This window comes from Prionailurus bengalensis, chromosome E3, assembly GCF_016509475.1.
Source record: "Prionailurus bengalensis isolate Pbe53 chromosome E3, Fcat_Pben_1.1_paternal_pri, whole genome shotgun sequence".
Classification (NCBI taxonomy): Eukaryota; Metazoa; Chordata; class Mammalia; order Carnivora; family Felidae; genus Prionailurus; species Prionailurus bengalensis.
In genome coordinates this window covers 6,642,476-6,663,094 of record NC_057357.1, presented here as the reverse complement: position 1 = coordinate 6,663,094, position 20,619 = coordinate 6,642,476, and the positions used below count along the sequence as shown (strand labels likewise).

The window sequence follows — 20,619 nt, the reverse complement described above, 5'->3', positions numbered from 1 at the left end:
GAAACAACCCAAATGGTTAGCAACTGTGGAATGGATAAACACAGCCTGGTGCATCCATACCTTGTGGCTACAGACCACACTGTGATCCCCCAAATTCAGGCTGAAGCCCTCACCCTCACTGTGACTAGACCTGGAAACCAGAGTCTTTTGAAGGTAATTAAGATTAAATGGGATCTTGAGAATGAGGCCTTAATCCAATAGGACTGTGGCCTTAGAAGAGAAAAAGCAATCTCTCGCTACCACTCCCCGCCCCGGGCAAGGACACAGCAAGAAGGCAGTGATCCGTAACCCAGGAAGAGTCCTCACCAGAAACTGAACCCAGCCAGAACCTTGATCTTGGCCTTCCCAACCTGCAGAACTGTGAGAAAACCGATTTTTGTTGGTCGAGCCACCCAGTCTATGGTATTTTGTTAGGGAAGCCTAAGCAGACTAAGACGACTATCCACCGATAAAAATAAAATAACAAGGATGAACCTCCACACTACTGCTAAGTCAAAGAAGTGACACCCAAAAGGTTACCCACACTACCCACCATAGGATTCGTTTTTCTGACACTATGGAAAAGGCAAAACTAGGGGCCACAAAGTCAGTGTCTGCCAGGGACCGAGGAGGAAATGGACAACATATAAAAGGGAATTTTGGGGGTGGTGGGAATGTTCTAGATTTTGGTGTGTTTGTGGTTACCGACTGTATGAATTTGTCAATTCAAAGAACTGTATACCTACAAAAGGTGAATTTTATTGTGTGTAAATTAGATCTCAGTAAACCTGCCTTAAAAGTCAGTGAACTTACCTGATAAATTCTGATGATATAGGCTAAAAATGACAATGTTTTGATCTGAGCAGCAATAAAATCAGCATACAACTCCTTGTTGTAAAGCTTATGTTGCCTGAATAGAGGAATGAATAGAATTTACAATATTAACTCTTAACTCTTTAGGTTATGTTAATATTAATCAAAGCCTACGATAATTACTAAGACCCAAAAGTTTGATTTCTACACAGACAAAAACACAGCACCAACCAGTTCAGATTAACACAAAGGATTTAAAAGCATAAAAAGCAAGCCGTTCTCCAAGCCGCGGCACGGCAGCCATAACATGCACCCAAACAGCCAACGCCAGACTGATCAACACAGCCAGCAGACTGCATCAGGGGACCAGGGGCTCCATAAAAGACCCCCTAAAGGGCCACCGGGGCTTGTTACAGCTGATTAATCTCAGGTCCTGCCTTCCAATGACTCAGAGCCAGATGGGTTACAGTCAAGAGAGTAAAGTGACAAAGGTCTTAAGAGGAATGCTGTTACATTTGGGGAAAAGCTTCAAGGGGGCCTCGCAAGATGGATATGCACGGTTCACATACTCGGTGGTTAAGGCTGACAGGGAGGGGAAGGGAACGAGGGGGAGAAAACGTTCCAGCACTTGGGCTGAAAGGCACAGCAAGAGCAGGGGCCTGAAGGTGGAGAGGCTTGGATATCCCACAGCTGGGAGTGAGCACAGGAACATGTAACGGGAGCTCTAAGTTCACAAGACCCCCAAACCCGTGGTTATCAGCTCATCTTTACAGAACAAGGAACTGAAATAACCATTAACATCATGACTGAAACACAAGTTCAAAAAGTCAAAAACGCGTATCGCTTTACCAGAACTTTTATCACTCAAAGTTTTCGTGTCTTATGAAAGACGACAGTAAGCATATTTTCACTTGGAATTAAAGAACCGTGGCAGTGAGCCATGTCGCCATCCAGAGAAATCTCACCTGGCTTGTGCAGATACCTGAATTGCAATGGTATTCATGATCAAGGGCACAAATTCAGCAACGACATTGTGGATATTCAGTTTGTAGAGCTAAAAGCAAACATATCAGATTTTCATGCTCTTACACTCTGCTATAGCAAAATAACTTGGCATACCAAGAAAAACTCTAAGACTCATTACATTAGTTAGCACGTGTCCACCACACACGTTCTGTTTGCCACAGAAAATCAGAAATGAATTTTGTCATAAAATAAGAAGCCAAAACCCCAAGAAACTAGTAAGCAGTACACATACCTGATACATTAAAACAACAATAATGGGCAATTCTGCCAACACTTTCAGAGAAAGAGACCCTCTTGGGATGATGGAATGCTGTAAGACAGAAGCAAATGGGGCCAAGGTTATCACCATGGCGCTTAAAATAACCCACCACTCGGCATCGCCCCAGGGAAATGAAGAGAAAGGAAAATACTGCCACATCTTTGTAAATATCTGTGGTGAAAGATCCAAACCACTTTGAAAATAAAGCACAGAGAACTATCGTTTAATATAAAGGTTTTTACATACTTTCCAACGTCACCACCTATGGTAAAAACATCAGGAAAATTCGTCTAAACTCAGACATTCAAATCACCTGAGGAAACTTTATTTTTTATTTTTTGGGGAAATTTCCAATTAGTATCTATTATTTTACTTAAAAGAACAACAGCAAAAAGTACAAATTTACCCAGCTTTATTCCAAGGTATTTATAAACAGAGAGCGCTTACGATAAACATAAGAAAAAATTCACTAGTCTTAACATATTAAGAACTCCCAGCACAGATGAGGAGAATGTCAGACACAGATCCAGAAGGGGCAACGGACAGGAACAGACAAGCAAGAAAAGAAACACAAAGACGGACATCGAAACCGAGTTCCTAATTCAGGAGGAGAAAAGGAAAGAAAGCTTTCTCCGACATGTAGTTTCCTCTTTATTCTAGCACAAACTGAAACATGCTGCAAAACGATGGCAGTGAAACAGATACAGATGGATAGTATCCCTGGATCAATCCTAATAACACAGCCACAGTAAGTGCTCAGTACAGGTTACCTTTACGCCAGACGCTTCAAATACCTCACATCTCCTGCAGACAATACTGGCATTACCTTCACAAAATCCCACCAGACGGGCTTGTCAGATAAGGAGATGGAAAATTAAGGACAGAACAAAAGCTATGTACTTTGCTACAGCCAAAAAGGCCTAAGTGGTGGGGCTGGAACATCGTCCCCAAGTTTTAAGCTTCTGTCCTCAGACCCCATGCTCTCAGGTACTGAATCGCAAATTTATATGCAGCTTAAAGGGACGTCGTCAATGTCAAAGCTAAGGATGGAACAGAGGTCACCTCTCCTGGGCAGCTGCTCTTCCCAACAGAGGATTCTGGATTTGCACTACTGTCTTATCATTTTATCTTCCCATCCACAGTGAGCAACAGTTCACGTTTAGGACTTGCGGGCTGCACAGCAGAACCAGTGACACTCTCAAGCACTCACACGCCTCTGATCTTAAATACCTCAAGTGCTTAGAGGAAAAATCCCCAAAATACACTAAAAATATACATGAAGAGTACCTCATTTTTTTCCTCTACCAAGTATAGGAGACATGGATAAAAACAAAGCAAAACGATGGAAAAAAACTTACTGTTCTTGTCTCACTGTCCTCGCGCTCTGGATTGACTTTCACAGCAATTGTTGTGATCATACCAACCATTTCTGGGGGAGGGACTGTGTTCTCGGGGATCACCTGAGGGTTCTCAAAGTAGCGGTTCTGCATAGAAAGAGCAGAAATCATTCTTCCGAGGCAGACACAATATTCCTCAATGAAACACACCTGACACCTGATGGAGCAAACCCAGTGTTGTACGCTTTTCCGTTGCACTGATGCCATAGTACTTGGGGTCCTCTTTACGGACAAAGAGACCATGACAGCGACATCCTCTACCATCAACAATGGAAAACAAAAAACTCGCCCAAAGTATTTTCTCCTTTTTTTCCTGGCTGGTAAGAGATCAGGTGCATGGCATTACGTCCCTACCTCGGCGGGGGGGGGGGGGGGGGGGGGGGGGGGGGAGAATGTAGCCCCTCCCTCTGGTGGTAGGAAACTCAGAGCTAGTCCCCACTGAATCCACTTCCCAAACAGTCTCCTACACATAGATCAAAGACAGGAATGGAAGCAAAGCACAGACATTTTTAAAGGCCAGGGCCTCACTGCCATCCTTAGTTCTCAATGCGACTTGGGCTTTAGATTAAATAAGGCCACTTCTTATGAAAAGCAGCTTTTCTGACTGAATGGCAAGTGTCAGCACTTGCTAACTCAGTAATAATGATAACTTGACAATTTCAGAATGCAACAAATGAAATTTTATACATTCGTAGATTAAAATCCTTAAAATACCAAAAGGATATTACTTCTTTGATTTTTAAAAAATTCCTTTAGGGGCGCCTGGGTGGCGCAGTCGGTTAAGCGTCCGACTTCAGCCAGGTCACGATCTCGCGGTCCGTGAGTTCGAGCCCCGCGTCGGCTCTGGGCTGATGGCTCAGAGCCTGGAGCCTGTTTCTGATCCTGTGTCTCCCTCTCTCTCTGCCCCTCCCCCGTTCATGCTCTGTCTCTCTCTGTCCCAAAAATAAATAAACGTTGAAAAAAAAAAAAATTAAAAAAAAAAAAATTCCTTTAAAGCTTAAAAAAAAAAATCTTTAGAAAAACTTTGATACACGAACAGATTCATGCACAATGATTTTTACCAAAATTTTTTTACCAGTATTACTTGTGATTGTGACAGGAAGTGGAAATTGGGAAAACCAGCATCAAGGAGACAATCCAGGTACACGCACAGGACGGGAAATTATGGGGCCACTAAGAACTATGACTGCTGGCAGAAAAGTGTGTTACAGGATGTTCCAAACTGGTCCCAGTGGCACCGTCTATTAGGTGAGAGTAAGGTGGGGAGGAGACCGCCCTCATGCACGCCATGCGCTTTCACACACTGCTGAAGCCACTGAGAAAGACTTCTTTCAACATAGGAAGTAATTTTAATGACACTGAAAAGGAATCTAAAAGCGGACACTACCTCCCAAAAAAACCTCACAATAGGAGTGCAACCATCTTTAAAAAGCGTGAAAAAAGTGAAAAAGTGAAACTTTAATATCAACGGTTGCTTACAAGTGAGAAAATTACAGACAATTTACCTTGGGTTTTTTGTTTTTTTGCAAATTTCTACACTAAAACACACTGCTTTTACGTAAAAAATGACGTATTTAAACAGTGAAACCGAAAGAACTCCTTTTAAATGGCTGATTTATCAACTTCCATTCTGACCACCACTAAACACTCCTCATCCTCAAATTTGCATTCCCCCCAATTATTCCTTCAACCCAACTATTTCAAATTCCCTTTGGAATGAGGAATAAATGTATACAAATAATAGATTCAAACGATATTAAAAACATACCACTACTTTTGGAAGCTCCTTGTAAATCTGTTTCACAAAATCCAAAAAATGATGAATCTGAAAGTAAAGTTTTAAAAAGACAACATAAGAAATTTATAAACAGAAAATACAGTAAGTAATGCAAGTGCTAATACATGAGTACAAGAACTCACAAAACAGGCAGGAAAAATGTCAGACTCAAATTCCAACAGGCAATGAACGTGAACAGACAAAAAAAGAAATAAGAAGGAAGTAAGTTTCTAAATCAGGAAGAGCAAAGGAACAAAAATGAAAATAAATACCACTTATTGCCTTTCAAAAAGTACTACTATCCATGTGAGATGGAATCCAACCAGAGGGAGACTCTCCTATACTACCAAGGGAAGCATGAACCGCTCAAACCCTTCTGGAAATCAACTTAATGACATTCAATATCTCTCAGAAGCATTAAAACATTAACTCGCTTGACTTGATAACTCTACTACAAAACCAGTCTATGAAATAATTTGAACTGTAAACAAGATATTCAGCAATAGTCGTAACATAAAAATTCTGCAATACCTTAACTATCTAAAAACAAGGGCATCGTAAGAAAGACTACTACACATCCATTAAAAATCAACTTTGTAAAGAATTTTTTACCATCGGGAAACACTCTTATGTAGGAAATATACATATACACAAGATGGGGACGAGGAACAGAAATCAAGACATCAAAATCGCTTTCTTAAGATGACAGGAATTCTATTGCATCTTTACTCCAAAATAATCTACAACATGCATTTACTAAAGTTAATGTTAGAGAAGATACTACCTTAACTATGACTAACAGCAGGTTTAATGCTTACTTTGTAGGTACCAATCACTCTGCTAAGAACTTAACTTTCATACTGAATTCTTCAAGCAATCTTTTGTGGCTATGTCCTGTGAGGGCGCTCATTTTATGGAAAAAGCTCCAAAGGGCTAGGAGCTGACCCAATGCCAATTACAGATGGTCAATTACCGAGTTACAGAGCTGAGATTCCAAGCCAGTTCTGACTTCAGAACCCACATCTCACACCCTTGCAGAGCATACAATGACTGGAGCCTTCCAGCACATCAGACCTGTAAATACCAGAATTACCCAAACAGCCCTGCCAGTTTAGTATTTACCACGTTTCAACTAATGTACAAATTCAGCAGAATATTCATATAAACATGGACCAAACAAAAGTCACTATGAAACCCATAAAGACTTTCCCCCAGACTGAGGCTATCCTTTTCTGGAAAGCAGCATGTCCCATCATCAATTCTAAAAGACAGTACACAAATTATGCAAAAGAAAAAGCCTGTTGACATACTTTTATAAATGCTATCAGTCTAAACACTTACTTCTTGTGTGATGGGTGGCCTGAACTGTTTGTGTAGCTCGATAATGATTCTTAGACAAATAAGAACATTCTCTTCGTTTTCCGTCTTAAAAAAGAAAAAAAAAAAGCATTTAAAAAGAGTTACACTTCTAAGGTTATTTTAATCTAAAGATCACAGGCTATTTTCTAAGCATTTTTCTGTACACGCACCCAACGTCAGCCAACCCAGATTTCATGTGTTGAACACAGAACACAGTAGCCTCAGACAAGAAGCTTTTGAGGTCTTTGGTGGACCAACGGAAGGGTATCCTGCCAGTGAGCTCTGGAGAGTAACACTTTGGCAAGTCACACCATGAAGGAAGAGGAAGGTCTTAATGGTCCAAAGCACGCTTTCTCGTTGCTTAAAAATGCTGCCAACAGAACTGGTGAGCATCCACCCCGTATTGGACAATCTGCTAAATCCTTTACGCTCTCTGAATGGGGGTGTCCTCCACATCTTACCTATGAGGAAGCTAAGGCTCAGAGAAGGTAAGCAATGAGGCTACCACAGCAGCTAACCCATGGCAGAAGAGGCTCTGAATCCAACTCTATCCCCCTCCAAAGCTCACCCTTCCAAGAGGCCCCAAAATACAACAGAATTCTAAACCCGTTGGGACTAAGCAGCAAGGAAAGTTTTAGAGGTTAACATTAACAGGTATCAGGTGGATTCACCCGAAGAGTTTGAGAAACTCTTTAGCAGCATCTACTGTGCCTGAAGTAGAAGAAAACCAAAGGGCCCTGCACTCTGAGTCTGTCTACCCAAACCTTTCCAAACATTTCCACTATGTCTACTCAATTCCCTGCTGACTCCATGAATCTTCAATTAATATTTCTTAGTAATCTGGTTGGCAAAATGGACATTAAGAAAGTTTTTACTCATGCGAATCACAACTTCAGTGAAAGAGAAGCATGGAATACCAGATTCTACAAGAAGAAAACCACTGAAAGTCTGAATACGGCTAAATAACAAGAATTCTCAAAGATTACCTCTAAAAAGCGAAACATCACAGATAGAACATTTTTTGTATGAGGACGAAGATGTTCGTTGGTTGGTATCCTGTGAATTATTTCAAGGACCAGTTTCCGCAGTTGCTGGTGAAGAAAAATAAAAAACATAAATATCAAATCCTTCCAAGAGTCCCAGAATAATTCTTTTATACTCTCCAAGTTACACGGCTGTCTGCACCCCACACTGGGAACCACCCAACTACAAGATGGACCCCATTTCAGGAACAGTCTTGTAAATTACTTAAACGTAATTCCAGGTACATACCGCAAACCATTACTTCAAGCTTTCCACAGTCGTGTACCAAATCAACCAAGCCTAACCTTCCCTCTTTGAAAACTTATCACTATTTCCAGCGGAAGGGCACTAGTGTGTGATTGCTGGCTGGATTCCAGATGAAAGAGCACAACACAAACTGAACTTGGTCTGGGATCTCCCTCCATCATGTGTTTGGTTCCTACGATCCTCTCCCTGATTGATTCTCTTGGGCCTGAGGACTGATTACATCACAAGCTGACTAAGCTTCTGGAGTACGACTGTGGAGTCAACAACTAAAAGGTAGGTCAAATGTGTAGATCTTCAACTGGTACAACATAGAAATGCTTTGTTTAGCATTATGTTAACTTTTAAAGAGTTATTTTTAAGAGACATGCGCTGAAATATTTATAGAAAAAATTATGATGAGACAGTCTTAAAATGATCAAGGTGGGAAGGGGGGGGTGCAAAGCACGGGGGCGGGTACAGATAAAACAAAACTGGCCACAAGTTACGAGAATGGACACTAAGAGTAGATGAGGCACTAGCTATGGAGAGGGTCACCTAAGGGATCACTCCCTCTTTTTGTGGATATATGAACTCGTCTATAATACACAGTGTATACATGTCACCAGTCAGCAAAAGTCAAGAATTAAAACCAAGACATTTAACTGAAGAGGCATGGTTTGGGACAAAACTATCCTTACATGACAAAACCTCTCCTACTCTATTTATTATTTTTTTATGTTTATTTATTTTTGAGAGAGAGAGACAGAGACACAGAGTGTGAACAGGGGAGGGGCAGAGAGAGAGGGAGACACAGAATCTAAAGCAGGCTCCAGGCTCTGAGCGGTCAGCACAGAGCCCGACGTGGGGCCCAAACCCACGAATGGCAAGATCAGACCTGAGCTGAAGTCAGACGCTTCACCAACTAAGCCACCCAGGTGCCCCAAAACGTCTCTTATTTTAAAGTGGAACCCTAAGTTTTCTCACTTGTTTTAATTCATAAATGCTTGCAAGCCAACATTTTCTCTGCTCGCTGACATTTCTGAACAGATTACCTGGGCTGGTTTCTCCTGAAGAAACTGGACCTCCCCATCTTGAAGAAATGTGAGAAATCGGGGGATGATGTGCTCGAGGAATGTGGAATATTGAGGAGATGATGTGACATTCTAATTAGGCAAAGATAAAAGAAAACCCCGTTAAGTCTGCGTATTTTCATATTTTCATTTCCCATTCACACTATAACCTCAAAAGAGAAAACACTTTAGCGAGGCCAACAGTAATTTTTAGTACTTTTAGAGGCTTTTGTGATTGAAGTTTTAAAACTTTAAAAAAAATTTTTTTTAATGTTTATTTATTTCTGAGACAGAGAGAGACAGAGCACGAGTGGGAGAGGGGCAGGGAGAAGGAGACACAGAATCGAAAGCAGGCTCCAGGCTCTGAGCTGTCAGCACAGAGCCCGACACGGGGCTTGAACTCATAAACCGTGAGATCATGACCTGAGCCAAAGTCGGTCGCTCAACCGACTGAGCCACCCAGGCACCCCTAAAATTTTTTTTTTTAACGTTTATTTTTGAGACAGAGAGAGACAGAGCATGAATGGGGGAGGGGCAGAGAGAGAGGGAGACACAGAATCTGAAGCAGGCTCCAGGCTCTGAGCCATCAGCCCAGAGCCCGACGCGGGGCTCGAACTCACGGACCGCGAGATCGTGACCTGAGCTGAAGTCGGACGCTTAACCAACTAAGCCACCCAGGCGCCCTTAAAGTTTTTTTTTTTTTTTTTAATGTTTATTTATTTTTGAGAGAGAGAGTGAGACGGAGCATGAGAGGAGGAGGGCCAGAGAGAGGGAGACACAGAATCAGAAGCAAGCTCCAGGCTCCAAACTGTCAGCACAGAGCCCGACACAGGGCTCGAACCACAGACCACGAGAATAGGACCTGAGCCAAAGTCGGACGCCCAACTGAATGAGCCACCCAGGCGCCCCTGGGGTCTCATGATTGCAGTTTTAAATTAATTAAAATGACCACTGCTTCTGAAATCCAATTTAAGAGCCCAAATGTTAACATTTACTGTTAAAAGTAGAAATACTAGCACTGTGGAAAAAGTGGAACTCAGAGCCTGCTCTAGAAGGTGGCTGTGCCACCACCTGAGTAAGAAACTTCTGAAAGGTCCTTTACCTTCTAGATCTTACTTTCTTCAGGTGGAAAACAAAGAGCCTAAACACACAGACACCTCTTTCTAATCTGAAGCTAATTTACCGGTTAGATCTACATTAATTGGATTATAACCCAACCTAATCCATTATTTATCCCAGCACTGATTCTAAAAGAACAGAAAATGAAACTACAGTCTGGAGACCGTGCAGTAAAATGGCTCCTAGAGCACTTTCTGGAACCCACTCAGGAAGTGGGAACCTTGGGCAGTTAGCCTCTGTGCCTCAGCATCCCCATCTGTTGAGTATCCTATTATTTCCTGATGTAAGAAATCATGTAAAGACTACATGAGTTAATTTACAATGCAGCAAATGCTCTGCGGTAAATGCTCAATAAATGTCATCTGGTGTTATTACCAGAGCGCCGTGCTATGGTAATATATTTTTTTTTATTCTTTCTCTCTTGGTCCTCACAAGCCCAACGTAAGTATTGTCTCCATTTCTCAGATAAAGAAGCTCAGAGAGGTTATAAACGTTGCTGAATGTCAGTCCATCTGTAAGCTTTAGAAGTGGATGCAAATTAAGTCTAACAGCCAAGTCCCCTCCCCTGCTAAGGCCTCACTTGCTCATGCAACAAATTCTCATTGAGGATTCTATCACGTGCTCTGCGGGGATACAATGAAGAAAGTAGATACAATTCGTGCCCTCAGAGATGGGGAAGGCAGTCACGTGCTGGGAAGACCGATAAAGAACAATACAGAATTATGATGGAGGAGGTAATGGCAACTAAGGGCACATCTGTAAATGGGACACAATGTAGTGAATGGAACCAAGGGCAGAGAACGCCTTCCCCAAGAAGCCATGTTTATGCTCAAACCTAAAAGGTGAGCAGGAGTTAGCCATGTGAAAAAGTGGAAAAGGACAAGGTTTGAAAAAAAACATACACAAAGGCACAAAATTATGAGAAAGCCTGGGTGTAAAAGGCACTAAAACTAGTTCCTAATGGGAGGGACGGGAGCAAGGCACTAAGTGGTTAAATTGTTACTATCGCAAGAAGCATCTGGGCAGTTAACTAAATACAAGTGTCTCAAACTCCAGACACTGATCTGGGCTGAAAATAAAAGTGTAGGGTTGTCTATCACACTAAGGTAATCTTGGAAGGGGAATCTACAAAGGGTAAGACAGAGGTAAAGGCGAAAACCAGAAAAGAGTGTGGTCCCATGCAAAAATAACGCCTGAGCACCACCAGGTTCCCAGGGCGAACCCAGGGCTCCATTCACACAGTATGCCGTGGGGGACCCCACCGTGCCTCGCAGCTCCCCCCAAGCAGGCTATGAATTCACTGGGAGCAGGAACTGTGTTTGTCACCTCTCATGCCTAGAGCTTAAGACTTTTTAGGGAGATGCCCACATTCAAGGGCATAAGGTAGAAGATTCATGCTGGAACATTACCAAGGTTAAGAAATCCAGCTCATCTGCACATAAGCCCATTAGCAACCACGGATTCCATAGCTCTCAAAACGTCAGTTTCAAATTTCTCCCATAAAAAAAGATTCATTCAACAAGATGCCCCGTTGTGCTGCCAGCATTACAACTTAGCCCCCAGCTCTTTGATCCGTATGAATTTTTCATGCGAGTTCTAACTCAAAGCTTTTATTTTCTGTCCTGAAAGATGGTCCATACAACATTTACTTGGATCACAATTTTATTCCTAAGTGCTTGAGGAAATTTCTAAGGCTCCTGAAAGCACTGGAATTGTTTTTAATTTCACTCATCCCATTCAGACTTTCTTCCAGGGTGGAAATGGTGGCAATACAGAATTACCTACTGATGCTCACCCTAGTATTTAATTCTTTGAAGGGCTTAGTTTTCTGGATTTTACTTAAGGCAAACGTTCATATCATACAGATTTCAAAAGTCACTATTTTAAAAAGCCCAAAGTATACTGCTTTGGTAAACGTTTAGTTCTCTGGATTGAATCAACGCACCCGGGACCAAAGTCCAAAATTAACTTGCTAACAGCGAGAAATGAAACAAGAGGCAAAGGGGCCAGACACTTAATCCAGATAGCCTCGTGCCCACACTCAGAGGCCAGATTCAAGTGCTTGTTTCTGCAGGTTCACGAGACCCTCCATGACTTGATCCTCTCAAACCCACTGGGGCTGTGGTTCTCACCAGCTCTGCCAAAAACGCAGAACGCAGGCCTATCATGTCCTCCCTTCCACCTCTTTTTTTAGTTTTTTTGTGTTTTGTTTTTAACAGCTTGTGTTAGCAGCTTGGGCAAAAAAGAAAGCTCTTTAGCTCAATCTCTAAATATCTCAGGATTTTTTTTTTTTTTTCCCAGCTCAGTTCAGGGCAACAAGTCCTTAACGTCTACTTAGAACAAAACTACCAAAGAAAAACTCCCACCAAATGGAAATACTCCCCATTACTACAGATCCTAGGGCATCTGATTCATCCCCACTGATTCCGACCTTTGCAATTCAAATGACCACGTCAGAAGCTAGAAACATTTTGTTAATTACATGAACTCTCTGAGAAAGGTTTTATTATCTCCACACGAAAAGTAAGAAATGTGACCTTCTCTTCTGCCTATGAAACTAACAGCACCAGACTAACCATAAAGTTGGACAAAACACGAGAGAACAGTTTTCAGGTGCTGGACAAGGGCCACGATCTCCAGAGGGGAGATTACATGGCCACCACAGCTCTCTGCTCAGGCACGCATGCCCTGACAGGGGCTCGGCACGCTGGCGCCCAAGGACAGTATGATGATCCTGCTGAGCTGAGGAGCAAACACCAGAGTTTCAGGCAGTTCAGGTGGCTGGAACCTGCAAAGGAGAACCCCAGAGAAACAGGAAGTACAGGGGATGGTCTTCTCTGAGTCCTTGAGACCTTGACTGAGGGCTGAGCTGCACGTCCAGGTAAGAGGAGGTAACGCTACCTGCAGCTCACCAAGAGGGACGAAGACCCATCAGGGGTCTAGCAGTGCTGGAGGATGTTGTGGGTCCAGCCTGGCCACACTGCACTTTCTTAACACCTCTTTCTCACCCCAGACACCCAGCTGAGCAAGGTCCCTGCCCTAGAGTAAAGCCTCTAAACAAGCAAAGCCTCAAATCAACTTCTGATGATATCACCTGGAGCTGGAGTTTGGAGGCTAAATTCCACTGACTCAGAGAGACCTGGGGACCATCTCAGCCTTCCCACAGGTCCTCCATACCATAGCATAAAACCAAGCCTCTGCAGGTTCGAGGAGATCAGCCGGCCACTGAACTGCCTACCACAATCAACATATCAGCACTCTTCAGAGGGAGGGAACGGAAGAAGCTAGAGTCCCTACGCTTCACATACAATATTCAGCATACTCAAAAAGTCCCAGACGTGCGAAGAGGCAGGATCATGGGACCCCAGATTCACTCAAGACTTGAATGCAGTCATTATGTGTTCCAAGAACAAAATGGGCATTAATGAACGATGATCATCTCCGTGAAGACCCAAAATCTAAAAAGAAGAACCAAATGGAAGTTCCAAAACTGAAAGGACAATAACTGAAATAATATAAAAAATAAATTGAAATTTTAAAAAATCTCAGCAGTTGGGGCGCCTGGGTGGCTTGGTCGGTTAAGCGTCCGACTTCGGCTCAGGTCATGATCTCAAGGTCCGTGAGTTCGAGCCCCGAGTCGGGCTCTGTGCTGACAGCTCAGAGCCCGGAGCCTGTTTCAGATTCTGTGTCTCCCTCTCTCTCTGCCCCTCCCCTGTTCATACTCTGTCTCTCTCTGTCTCAAAAATAAATAAACGTTAAAAAAAAAAAATTAAAGAAAAAAACATCTCAGCAAACTGGAGAGGACACAAAACACTGTGACCCTGAAGGCAGGCAGTAGAAATTATCCAATCTAAAGAACACAGACAAGACAGACTGAAGAAAAGTGCAGAGACCTAACATGACACTATAAAACCGTGGAATGTGAGACTCAGAAGAGAGAAACTGCTCAAGGTCACGGAAGTGATTAAGTAACAGAGCCACAATGGACTTCCAGCTCTCACTCCACCTGTTATTATGTGAATACAGCAAATCTACCACACAAGTGTGAGCGCATCCTGAAAGCATATGCCTCAAAACGAAAACAAGTTCAACCACCAAAACCAAAGCAACATTCCTCAACATCACTTGAAGTTCACGGTTACTAGGTGAGGAAGTTGGACAATACTGTGTGCAGGTCAAATTTCAGTTCTGAAATGCAATAGGTCACACTAACAGAGAGAACGATTTCTGACTTACTAGTAAGATTGACAGAGGAGCAGTTGGAAAGCACATGTTAATATTCAGCTCACAAGAAAAAAAATAAATTAAGCTCATACCTCAAAATTTTCACTAACTTCTTGCATCATTTTTAACTTTGTTTCATCAGCTGTAAATGACAAAACAAGTCATCAGGTAATTGAAATTATGTTAAGGGTCTTCAGAAAATGATAAGATTTAGGGAGTGAAGAGAAGCAATCAGATCTTATCAGTTTGACTGTCATGGTCCAACAGAAGGCACATAACTTGTTCCCTACCACCAGTCACACACACACTCATACTCCCAGACATACGTGTGCATGCACAGACAAGGGCACAGATATATACATACATACACATACACACACACGTGTGCCTCTTTGGGGCTCCAGCCAGCAATGCTCATCACTTTGCTTCTCCACAAGGCAGGGAGTGGGAAAATTAGGATAAAAGCTGACATTACTATTTATCTCCAGGTGCATGTCATTTGAACGGAACAGAATGAGTCCCGATAACGTACTTCTTAACAACAGAATTGACTCACGTGTATTTACATCCGTGAGAGCTGCCACGAACTGAAGGTATTTTTTCATCAGAGTGGTTTGGTCAACCACCGTGGCCCCTTGTGTTGCAACAAATGCCATTTTTTTTTTCAGCCGGTTGGTTTCTCAAGAGAAAGATATCAGGTCCATGAGTTCACCCAGCCTATGAAAAGAAGCACATGGTCTGTCAACTTATTAAAGGCACAGGCTCACAATCTATATGGAAAATCTTACCTAAATAACTACATTAAACTAAATACTTTTTAATTAACCCAGAATACTATTCATTCTGCTTTTTGGAAAATGAAATTTACTTATATCCATTTTATCTATTAACTTCTAAACGTGATTTTTATAAATAGACGTCCCCCTCTCCCCCTTACTGCATATCTTTCTTTCCCTAGGCCAGGGGTTGGCAAACTCTCTATAAGCCAGAAAGTAAACATTTTAGCCTTTTTAGTCTCTATCACAACACTTAACTCTGTTATAGCCAATAAACAGCCATGGACAACCCACAGACGAAAAATCATGGCTGTGATCCAGAGAACTTTTATTTATGGACACCGAAATTTCAATTTCATATAATTCTAAAATGTCATGAAACATTCTTCTTCTGTGGATTTTTTTCTCAACCATTTAAAAATGTAAAAACCGGGGTGCCTAGGTGGCTCAGTTGGCTAAGCGCCCAACTTTGGCTCAGGTCATGATCTCGCAGTTTGTGGGTTCGAGCCCCACATTGGGCTCTGTGCTGACCGCCCAGAGGCCAGAGCCTGGTTCGGATTCTGTCTCTCCCTCTCGCTCTGCCCCTCCCCCATGGGTACTCTGTCTCTCTCTCAAAAATAAATAAAACATTAAAAAAATAATTAAAAAGGTAAAAAGCATTCCTAGTTCACAGGCTATATAAAAACACACAGCTGAGGGGCGCCTGGCTGATTCAGTCAGTAGAGCATGAGACTTTCGGTCTCTGGGGTGTAAGTTCGAGCCCCACGCTGGGTGCAGAGGCGTAGAGATCACTTAAAAATAAAAATCCTAGGGGCGCCTGGGTGGCGCAGTCGGTTAAGCGTCCGACTTCAGCCAGGTCACGATCTCGCGGTCCGTGAGTTCGAGCCCCGCGTTGGGCTCTGGGCTGATGGCTCAGAGCCTGGAGCCTGTTTCCGATTCTGTGTCTCCCTCTCTCTCTGCCCCTCCCCCGTTCATGCTCTGTCTCTCTCTGTCCCAAAAATAAATAAAACGTTGAAAAAAAATTAAAAAAAAAAAAAATAAATAAAAATCCTAAAAAAGAAAACAAAAACAAACACAAGGCAGCTGACTGGATTTGGCAACCTCTATCCTAGGTAATTGGTTCTCAAACTTCAGTGTGCACTAAGATCACCAGGTGCCAAAGACGGACTTCCAAGCACTACCCAGAGACTGTGGTTCAGTGAGGGACCCAGGAAGCTGTAAACTTTGTTTGCAGCTGGTACAAAGTAGGTACTTAGAAAATACTCCTTCAATGAATGAATGAATGCATGCATGCATGCATGCTTCAGGTCGTTGATGACCACACTTCAGGAGCTACCTCTCCAGGCTGACACTTGGTTTGAATTTTAAGAGCCCTCACAGAAGTATCTTGAGAACCTGATGAATTTGCTTTTACCCATCTTCCTTGTGTATAGAACTGTTTAATTCCACTGGGCACGAAGCCGCAGTTTCAGGACTTAATTTGCTTCTTCTGCCGACCTTTTGCAAAGCCCTGCCTACCGGATGCACTCCCTTGCAGCTCACACTTGTGCCCCAAGTGATGGGGACACCCTGACTCCACAAAGCCTCTTCTGGCCACGGTCTCCGAGACCACCAAAAAAAGCACTTGGATGCAGAAAAGACGCCGAGAGGTGCTCTATCCCGCTCCTCCTGCTCCGGGCAGGAAAACTCACGGAGACAGAAGAGGGGGATTCCGTCAGCCCTGCTGGAAGACCTGACTACTTACTGCTTCCTCTTTCGGGCATTTCACCGAATGCCCCCATATTCTCATCCCTGGGGACCCGAGAGTCAGGGTGAGGGCCTCTCTGTGCCTACGAAACTTCGGGTCGTGCCCAAACTCCTTGGACCCCCTTTTTCACCGAAGTCAACTCTTCCATCGCCCGGGGCCCCAAGAGGCCAGGCCCCGCGTTCTGCTGGGCCTGGGGGTGAGGGTGAGGGTGGGGGGTGGGCTGAGGAGGGAAAACGGCCCATTCCGCCCGTCTGCGGGAGAGCAGCTCGATGATGCCGCCGGCCATGGGCCCGACGGAAGCCCGCGTCCCGGGCCAGGTGGGAAGGCCGGAGCCGGCGCCGCGCCCGCGCACAGACAAACGGCCCGGCCGCCCCGCCCCGCCGCGCCGCGACTGAGGCGGCGCCGCCGGACCAGAGGGGGCGCTGTCGTCGCCGCTACCTTCGCTCTCCGCGCCGGGCCGGACGAGCCAGGGGCCTGCGTGGAGGCCGGGAGGTGCCAGGCTGGCCCGGGGCGCCTCCGGGGGAACGGGGCCCCAACCTCACGCTCTCTCTTCCCGGTCTCAAACGGCTCTCCGCTTCCCTCCTTTTGTCGTCGTCCCCGGGCACCCAGCGTCCGCCCTCCAAGCCGTGCTACGGCGAGCGCCGAGGGCCAATTCCCGCTCCGCTAGCCGTCCGCCTCCCAGAGCTCCCCAGCGCCGCCAGGCAGCCGGAGGCTACAGGGTGGCCGCCGGCCCCCGCCTCCCGGGCTGGACCCCGGTGGGGGCTGGGAGGGGGGGGGGACCTAGGGGGACCCGGCGTACGGAGCCTACCTCTGTCGCTCCGCGGAGCCGCCGCACAGGCCTCCCCACGCCGGGTCCCCGCCGCACTGGTCCGGGCAGCAGCGCGAGCCTCCTGGGGCCGTTCCGCTGCCCTCCCTCGCCTGCCTGCGCCTGCCCGCGATTACCCTCACCTCGGCGGCCGGCCTCCTGCAGCTCCAGCCCGCGACCCCCAGCGAAGCCCTCGCAGCCACAGCCGCCGTGCAGTCCCGCCCCCGCTTAAAGCGGCCGCGCCCGCCGCGGGTGAAATAGGCCCGGGCGCGCCGCCCCCAAGTGGGTGCGGCCTGGGCAGGCGGCGGGAGCAGGGAGGGGCGTTGCGCACGGGTGGGCCCGCCCGGCCCTTTAAACCTCCGCCTGCGTGGGCGGGGCCGCCGGCAAGGTTGGAGTGGGCAGGCAGGTGGCGGGAGTCTTTGGGCTCCTGCTGCCCTAAATCTGACCTCAGGAGCCAGGCCCGGAGAGGGTAGGGTAGGGACATCGGGGGCTGCTGCAGGGCGGTGGGCCCCCAAGGGGCTTCCTTAGGAGGCGGCGGTCAGGCCCGGGAAGAGTCCATCCCTGAATTGAACGTGGCAGTGGGGCGGGGTTTTCTCCCCCACCTCCTTACTTTTCTGGGGTAGTTCTTAACCCAGTGGAAAGGTGGAGGCAAGCAGGGGCCTTGGAAAGGCGAAGGCTGGAAAACAAGGAAAGCCCTGGTGTTCTGCTCGGAGATTGTCGGCCTGATCATTTGTTCTGCGGCTACATCACCCAGAGGCTGGACCGCGCAGAGGATCTCTGTCACCTCATACCTGGCGGGCATATGTCTCTGGACCAGGATAGAGCAGTGATGAGAAGGAAGGGGAGTGGGGCATAACGCCCTGATGCCCAGGTGAGATGGCGTGGGCTGGACCAAGGGGCCTTAGAAGGGAAAAGTATTGTTGGGCCTCACCTATGACTCCATCTAGGATAGTGGTTGAGTAGTGAACTGCTCCTGGTAACCCATGGTTAGGTGGACAGAGCATTAAAGTGATGACGTCTCTCCACCACTTCCAGGATCTGTAATCGCTAAGTTACCAAAGTCTTTGTATCCCCTTCCCAGACAGATACATTTCACACCTCGTAATAAAGGCAACTTGTAATGCCTGCAAGAAATCCTGAAGCCCTATTCGGAAGCATGCTCCTTGCTTGTTTAACGTTGCTACCCAAGAACAATCCTCTATTGAAGTGCTGGAATTTTAAGTGGATGCATTTGGTGTCACTTATTTCTACCCTGGGAGAAATAAAATGGGTCAGAACACCTTTTCCACTGTGGAAAAAGTTGCAACCAAAATCACTCCCCACCCCCAAAAGTAATCAGTCCAAAGTTGGGGAAGGTTGAATAATATGAGAGCTGAAATCAGTGTGCAAACACTTTGTTGTTTAATATTGTTTAGTGGGAAGGGGGTAGAGAAAAAAGCAGAGGGTAGACATCTTTTGATAAGTTTCAGATGAATTGCACAAGCTAGAGACCTATAGTTAAGCCTAGCTCTAACATTGGCTAAATCCCTACACTTCCCATGGCCCCAGCTTCTCCTAGCAAGGTACCCAAAATACTGTAATGATTTTTATCTCTTTTCTTGTCTCTCCCCTGAATTAGAGGTCAGAGACAGTGTCAACTCTATCCCTATCAGGTAAATTAGATCCATGCCTCCTCTGCTTAAAACCCTCCAAAGTCTTTTCAGCTCATCTTCATTCCCTGGCCCTATGTACCTCCCAACCTCATTCTTCATATTCTAGCCACGGTGGCCTGCCTTACTATGCATCATGCCCACCTTTGTGTCTCAGAGGCACAAAGCTGGCTCTTTGTCATCCTTGACGAGCTCAAATGTTACCTCCTCAGAGAGAATCTTCTTAAGATCCAATATAAGAAAACCACTGTTCCTTCCACCTCTCATTCACTGTCTCATAATACTGTATTTTCCCCCAATAGCCTCACAGTCTGAGTATCAGTTTCAGGGTGGCCTTGCATTTGGCTTCTGTGACATAGATATGACTATGTGTGACTACTGTAACATTATTCAATGCAATACAGATACACATAAAAAAATCTTATTATTTTGTTTTCTGCATTTAGTTCATTTATTTAAAAAGATTTTTAAAGACCTTATTTTTTTTTAATTTTTTTTCAACGTTTTTTATTTATTTTTGGGACAGAGAGAGACAGAGCATGAACGGGGGAGGGGCAGAGAGAGAGGGAGACACAGAATCGGAAACAGGCTCCAGGCTCTGAGCCATCAGCCCAGAGCCCGACGCGGGGCTCGAACCCACAGACCGCAAGATCGTGACCTGGCTGAAGTCGGACGCTTAACCGACTGCGCCACCCAGGCGCCTCTAAAGACCTTATTTTTAAATAATCTCTACACCCAACATGGGGCTCAAACTTAACCCTAAGGTCAAGAGTCATACACTCTACCCACTGAGCCAGCTTGGAGCCCCTGCATTTAGTTTGTTTTAAAAGAAACTAATAACCAGATCTTTGAATAATGTTAAATAGTTAAATATCTGAATCTCAGTTTCTAACCTTAACAAACTTTTTTTTCCAAGCACAATTTTCTTCTCAGTTCCTGATGGACAAGCACAACTTTCCCAGGTCTGTAAGCAATTCTAATGATGACAGCCAACACTGATTGAGTGCAATGTCCAAAGCACTGTTCTAAGCATTAACTCATTTAATCGTGGCAACATATGTCATAGGGAGTATTTCCGTTTTCAAGAAAAGGAAAGTGAGGCACTGAGAGGAAGTGACTTTCCCAAGGTCACATAACTCTCAGGAAGGATCCAAAGTCTCCCAGTTCCTAGGCCTGGTACTGTCCCCATGCTGGTGACTGATGCTTCTGTGGAGTGACACCTACTAGCATTTTTAACTTTATGGGGGAAGGAGAGCTCACTCCAATCTGTTCCCCCTCCATCAAGGTGAGATGGCAGTGTGGCCAGCGGGCCCATCCTCAGTGGGGACCACAGCTGTCACAGAGACACAG

The 20,619-nt window shown here is 45.1% G+C and overlaps 1 protein-coding gene across 1 annotated transcript in view; it reads right to left on the bottom strand.

Annotated features, from left to right (window-relative positions):
* LOC122471279 (transformation/transcription domain associated protein) overlaps positions 1-17,853 on the bottom strand; it is a 113,468-nt gene extending 95,615 nt beyond the window's left edge. The window contains 11 exon segments of the mRNA XM_043559673.1: positions 793-889; positions 1,758-1,846; positions 2,051-2,128; positions 3,436-3,561; positions 5,243-5,299; positions 6,593-6,676; positions 7,597-7,701; positions 8,932-9,042; positions 14,385-14,434; positions 14,849-15,009; positions 17,624-17,853. Of these exon segments, the coding sequence (XP_043415608.1) occupies positions 793-889; positions 1,758-1,846; positions 2,051-2,128; positions 3,436-3,561; positions 5,243-5,299; positions 6,593-6,676; positions 7,597-7,701; positions 8,932-9,042; positions 14,385-14,434; positions 14,849-14,948 (897 nt within the window). The 5' untranslated portion in view covers positions 14,949-15,009; positions 17,624-17,853.
* Between the last annotated feature and the right edge of the window lie 2,766 nt (positions 17,854-20,619).